The sequence below is a fragment of the Hippopotamus amphibius genome, chromosome 15, assembly GCF_030028045.1.
Source record: "Hippopotamus amphibius kiboko isolate mHipAmp2 chromosome 15, mHipAmp2.hap2, whole genome shotgun sequence".
NCBI classification, from domain to species: Eukaryota; Metazoa; Chordata; class Mammalia; order Artiodactyla; family Hippopotamidae; genus Hippopotamus; species Hippopotamus amphibius.
The window spans coordinates 23,756,898-23,763,316 of NC_080200.1; the positions used below are offsets into that span (position 1 = coordinate 23,756,898).

At 36.2% G+C, this 6,419-nt stretch overlaps 1 protein-coding gene across 1 annotated transcript; it reads left to right on the plus strand.

The window, feature by feature from the left end:
* Positions 1-1,072: 1,072 nt before the first annotated feature.
* On the plus strand, positions 1,073-2,023 carry LOC130837096 (olfactory receptor 2T29-like). The gene has a single exon (XM_057709883.1). It carries the CDS (start codon positions 1,073-1,075, stop codon positions 2,021-2,023), a length of 951 nt encoding a protein of 316 aa, XP_057565866.1.
* Positions 2,024-6,419: the final 4,396 nt, after the last annotated feature.

The following is a 6,419-nucleotide window of genomic DNA, read 5'->3' on the forward strand; positions in this document are numbered from 1 at the left end:
TACATTGATGGATGGCACTATCATTAGGAAAACTCATGACCTGAACTCTGGCAATTTCAATATAAGTTACCAAATCTTTTGACCCACAGTTATAAATTCTTTCTTTCTGGGAAAGTCTAAATCATAAGTAATTAACAATCTTGATTTCTATATATGTATGGGACTTTCTCTGTTTAGCACAATCAGGTTGGTGTACTCAAACACACAAATGTGTTTTTAAGGAACATCCATACTGTTCTCCATAGTGTCTGTACCAATTTAAAGTCCCACCAAACTAAAAATAGAACTGCCATATGACCCAGCAATACTACTTTTGGGCATATACCTGGATAAAACTGTAATCCAAAGAGATACATGCACCCCAATATTCATTGCAGCACTATTTCCAGTAGCCAGGACATGGAAGCAACCTAAATATCCATCAACAGAGGAATGGCTAAAGAAGATGTGGTACATATATACAATGGAATATTACTCAGCCATAAAATGAATAAAATAATGCCATTTGCAGCAACATGAGTGGACCTAGAGATTGTCATATTGTGTGAAGTCAGTCAGATGCAGAAAGACAAATAACATATGATATTGCTTATATGAGGAATCTAAAAAAAAGGTACAAATAAACTTATTTACAAAACAGAAGTAGCATCACAGATGTAGAAAACAAACATAGTTACCAGGGGATAAGTTGGGGGGAGGGATAAATTGGGAGATTGGGATTGAAATATACACACTACTATATATAAAATAGAAATTTAATAAGATCATGCAGTATAGCACAGGGAACTCTACTCAATACTCTGTAATGGCCTATATGGGAAAAGAATCTAAAAAAAAAAAAAAATAGTAGATATATGTATATGTATACCTGATTCACCTTGCTGTACACCTGAAACTAATACAACATTGTAAATCAACTATACTGCAATAAAAATAATAAAAAAAAAAAAAATCCCCCAGAAACACTCACATATACTCTCTCAGTAAAAATTCGCTCATTTATTTCAGGTGGAAGAACTCCGTGACTGAACATTAATCCCAAAGCTCTCGTCGGTGGTCTAGGTGAAACCTCATGGAAAATATTAACTGGGTGACTAATCACTCTGGGCAGTCTGATTTCATCCTGGTGGGAATCTTCAGTCAATCAAAACATCCAACTCTATTGTGCATGCTGATTTTTATAGTTTTCCTGATGGCTTTGATTGGAAACACTGTCTTGATTTTTCTGATACATTCTGATACCCATCTTCACACCCCCATGTACTTTTTCATCAGCCAGTTGTCTCTCATGGATGTGATGTACATTTCTGTTACTGTGCCCAAGATGCTCATAGACCAGGTCATGGGTGTGAATAAGATTTCAGCCCCTGAGTGTGGAATACAAATGTTCCTCTATGTGACATTGGCAGGTTCAGAGTTTTTCTTTCTAGGCACCATGGCCTATGACCGCTATGTGGCCATCTGCCATCCTCTTCATTACTCTGTCCTCTTGAACCATAGGGTGTGTCTCCTCCCGGCATCTGGCTGCTGGTTTCTGGGATCAGTGGATGGATTCATGCTCACGTCCATCACTATGAACTTCCCCTTCTGCAGATCCAGGGAGGTCCATCATTTCTTCTGTGAGGTCCCTGCTGTAATGAAGCTTTCCTGCTCAGACACTTCCCTCTATGAAACACTCATGTACCTGTGCTGTGTCCTTATGCTCCTCATCCCTGTGACAATCATTTCAAGCTCTTATTTTTTTATTCTGCTCACCATCCACAGAATGAACTCAGCAGAGGGCCAAAAGAAGGCATTTGCCACTTGTTCTTCCCATATGACTGTGGTCACCTTGTTTTATGGTGCTGCTGTGTATACCTACATGCTCCCCAGCTCCTACCACACCCCTGAGAAGGACATGGTTGTATCTGTCTTTTATACCATACTCACTCCTGTGCTAAATCCTTTAATCTATAGTCTAAGGAATAAGGATGTCATGGTGGCTCTGAAGAAAATGTTGAATGTGGGAACTGTCTGTCAATAAACTTTAAAGTAGAAAAAAAAAATTTACTAATGTTATCTTCCTCTCTAAACATTATAATTTTAGAATCTTCTGCCAATTTTATTTCTGAGCCTTCCATACTATGATATTTCATTTCATTTTCACACTTTTTAGTGCTTCTGTGTACTACAAAGCTGATTTTGGTTTCATACTCTTTATTCAAAATGTACTTTATTTTTATATTGTACTGATGTTGCACTTACTGACAATGATAACTACACTCTTATTCTACAGGAGAATATTTATACTCTTAGGAAACACATTATGAAAATATTTAGGGATAAAATTCGTTAAGTGGTATGACATTGTCTCTAAAATGAGAGAGACTGAGAGACAGATTGACAACAAATTTATGAAGCAAATAAGTACAATTTTAACAATAGGTAAAAGCAAATGGGTGTTTTTTGTATCTTCTTATTCATGATATTTTTCTGCAAATTATAAATTAACTCCAGATAAATGTCAACCTATCATTCACCTCCCACTTTTTTCTGTTTTATTCTCTGTTTGGTGGCTAAGTTACATAATATCCTATAGAAAACATGCTCATTGCATCGGGGCTATTCATAATTGAGACAGTATAGTCATCTCCCCACATTTAATGGAGGCTATATTGTTTCACTGGTCCACCCCTAAAGGTAGTTGTTTCAGTCCCCACCTTGTTGTAGGTTTAGGATCCAACATTGCCTAAGGAACTGTGTGAAAAATATTAACCCAAGGTAGAAGGAAGATTTATAAAAATTTTCCTGTAGCAGAGGACCTCTGATCTGAGATTTAAAGTATGTAACTATTAGACGAAGAAAGGCAGGATACCAAATATTCAGACTTTTATTTATTCAGTGTACATTTCTTATGCTATATTATAATAAAATAATAGTTGAGAGATTAAAATATGAAGAGTATAAAATTTCTGTCCCCTAAGAATTTGAACTAGCAGTTGCAGTTGTATATTCAAACAGATGCTTCAAATTATATGCTATGCTTTGATGCTCATGAAATAAGGGTCCATCTCATAAGGACATGTCCATTTTACTGGTAACATGTGAGTTCAGCCAAGCTAAGCGGGCTGAGAGAAGGTCCTGGATTCCATTTTTGAATGGTCACTAGATGTTACTCTTACTTCAGGACATGAGTCTGGCTCAGCAGAGACTTGCTCCGGGACAAGAATCCTTATAAAAGGCATGCTGAGCAAAGGTCATATGGTTGACTACACAAGATGAGTAAATATTCCAGCGGCACCTCCTTTCCTCCTTCACTCTAGAGACTCAGTTCTTGTCTCTTCCTGACTTAGAGTTTTACACAGTTATGAAAAAATGATTTGCATTTTAGAAATTAAATACAAAGTTAATTGGTATTAAATCAGTGGTCAATGCCTGAGAAAGTACAAGTCTGGAGGCAAGTAGTCCTGGTGAGTGAAGTTGATAAACAAACTGGTGTTGATTTAAACATGCTTTTATAGCAGAAGCAATTGGAGAGGATATATTTGGGGTAATTGGGGACTTGCTGAACGTGTTCCATAAAACTACAGAGATGGTTGTTCGTCTCTATTTTTCAAATGACTGTATCCAATCTGTGTGAAGAATCAGATGGTTCCAAAAGTACAGATTTTGTTTTCCTTTTGATACACTCAATTATTATGACAGTAAAATAAAAACATTGCAGTACTTAAGAAAATGTGTTGGAAATGCAACTTCCAATGCTTTTCTTCAAACTGAATGAAAGAAAAATAGGTGAACTTACTAATTTTTAAAAATAAATGATAAACAAAAAATAATTGAGAAGTATTATATATCACCCCTCAATTTTCTGGACTATATGATAAAATACATGATGTTTTCATTTAAAACATCCTAGAAATGGGGAAATATAGTTCAAAAAATAATGTGATGCAGAACCATATTCTTCTAAAGATAATTTTTTAAAAACTTTATCACAAATGAAAAAGTATTACTTAAAAATATTTTGTAACAAAGAGTATCATTTTAAATGATGTGTTCAAAATACAATTTTTCACAGCTTCTACTAATAATAATTTAAAATAACTGTACTGTTTGGAAATATTTTTGTCAAATTATATATCTTATCTAATACTAGGATTTCTAGACGTGGGGAACACTTTTTGTTCCCCAAGTCTTGCATAAAGTGTTAACATCTTAAATGGAAGTGTTTCCAGCATTCAACTGCAGTTGTTTACTGCTCCAAAAAAGTAGTTCTGCACTGAAGTAGTTTAATATTTTAAACTACAGTATATAATCATGTTTTTGAGCTTGTGGTGTCACCAACATTTGGCCAAATGAATAGCTTGTACTCCATGGTAAGACCTCAAATATCTTACAACTTCCAAAGGACATGAAAGACCCTGATTGTAATTCTTCATCATAATTGAGAATTAAATCAATATACCTTAGGCAGAGAAGCTTGCATCATTTTTTCATAACTTATCTAATTTCTTAAATATGTTCAAAGGATAAAGTTTGAAGGAATAAATAAGAATGAAACCAGTTTTTTAGGAATAGCTCAGGAATAAAGCTAATTTTGAAACCTAGATACATTCAAACTGACATTTACTTTTGTTGCCTTCCTTCCCATGATATTATTTTATAAGCAAATGTTTTCAGTAGCTTTTTGACACTAAATTCAAAAAAAGGAATCCTCTAATAAATAATTAGGGAACCTGGAGTTATAACACAAAATTCTTTTTTAATTTTAAAATCAAGTGTTGATTTACATTATGCATTTTAAGCTCAATCACCTATTCCAGGTCAGTGTAGAAGATGGGGCCTATTCCATAGGATAGATATGTTCATCAATTTTAAAATATTGCATTTTAATGAACTTTCAGTGTCATTGCTGATTTTTTTTTATTGTGCTAAAATATACATAACTAGATGTACTATTTTAATCATTTTTAAGTGTACAGCTCATTGGTGTTAAGGACATTCACATCATTGTACACCATCACCACCACTGTTTTGCTGAGAGCCTTACTTTTGGTTTAAAAATTCATAGTATTTGCTGGCAAAATAACCACTCTACACTCAGTAAAACAAGAATTTAGAGAGAATGTATTAAATTAACAAAGGTCACAGTATGCTAATTAAGAGAATAATTAGCTAAGAAAGAATAGTAAAGACAGAGGCTCATACATCACCAAATTGGGGAAGCACCTACAACCAGATCCAAGCAGCACTGGGAAGTCCCTGGAACAGCAATCTGGGGTCCCAGTTGGGAAGGGCCCCAGGCAGTGCATCCACCCCATGGGTGAGACTTCAGATTGGACTTTGGGGGGCTCCTGCTTATAATTCCAGGCCACAAACTGATATCATCAGTTTGTGTGTAAAAATGCAGCTCTGGATTTACTTTAATATTGTTGTTGGTTTCATCATGTGAGTCACAAGATTTTCCAGACCCCGAGGGACTGCTCAGGTCCCCAGGACTCAAGAAATTCCAAGACCACTCCCTTTCTTATTGTAAGCACCGTTTGACTTGCTAGCAGCAATTATTAAGTGTATAAGCAAGCACACAGTCCAGGCAAGGACACAGGTTGGTCACAGGACTACTTATGCCTCTGAAGCCTGAACAAGACTATATTACTAACTTCCCCAACAACTGTCCATCTCCAGAACTTCATCTTCCCCACTGAAATGGTATTCATTCAGTACCTCCCTATATCCCCTTCCCCCAGACCCTGGCAACCACCATTCTACTTTCTGTCTCTATGATTTTGACTATTATAGGTACCTCATATAAGTAGAATCATACAATATTTGTCTTTCTGTGTCTGGCTTATTTCACTTAGCATCATGACCTCAAGATTCATCCATATTGAAACTTGTGTCAGGATCATATAATTTTTAAAAGATACTCACTGGACCATCAAAAAAATTTGATGACCTCTTATTGTAGCCAGAGTCAATTCTCAATGCTCCAGATCAAAAAAGGTAAATGACAGACTCTCCACTCCAAGAGATGTCAGCCAATGAAACTCATGTTTAAAGGGTCCAATGTGCTACTGGAGGAGAGACAGCCAACATATCCGGCACTCCTCTCCACACTGGAAAATAGCTTTCTACACTCCAGCCTGTAGACCATGGACTATTTCTCCAGGCAAATCTATTGATCCCAGAAGACAATATAAAAATGGAAATGAATAATGGGAGGAATTTCAGGCCATATCAGAGTGGTAAGTAACAAGTAACAGATGAAGTCTGGGACCCACTCCTCAGGTTATGCTCTGGGAAAGCATCTGTCTGTGGATTTTTCTGCAAGTTCTGAAGGACACCAAGACTCCCCATCCAGTAAGACTACTCCTTCAGCACCAAGGCCAGTGGTAGGCCTGCTGGGAGGCTGCAAGAAGGCCTTGGATGGAATGAATATA

Excerpts from the sequence above, each read along its gene's own strand:
- LOC130837096 (XM_057709883.1), top strand. The coding sequence starts at position 1,073 with ATGGAAAATATTAACTGGGTGACTAATCACTCTGGGCAGTCTGATTTC.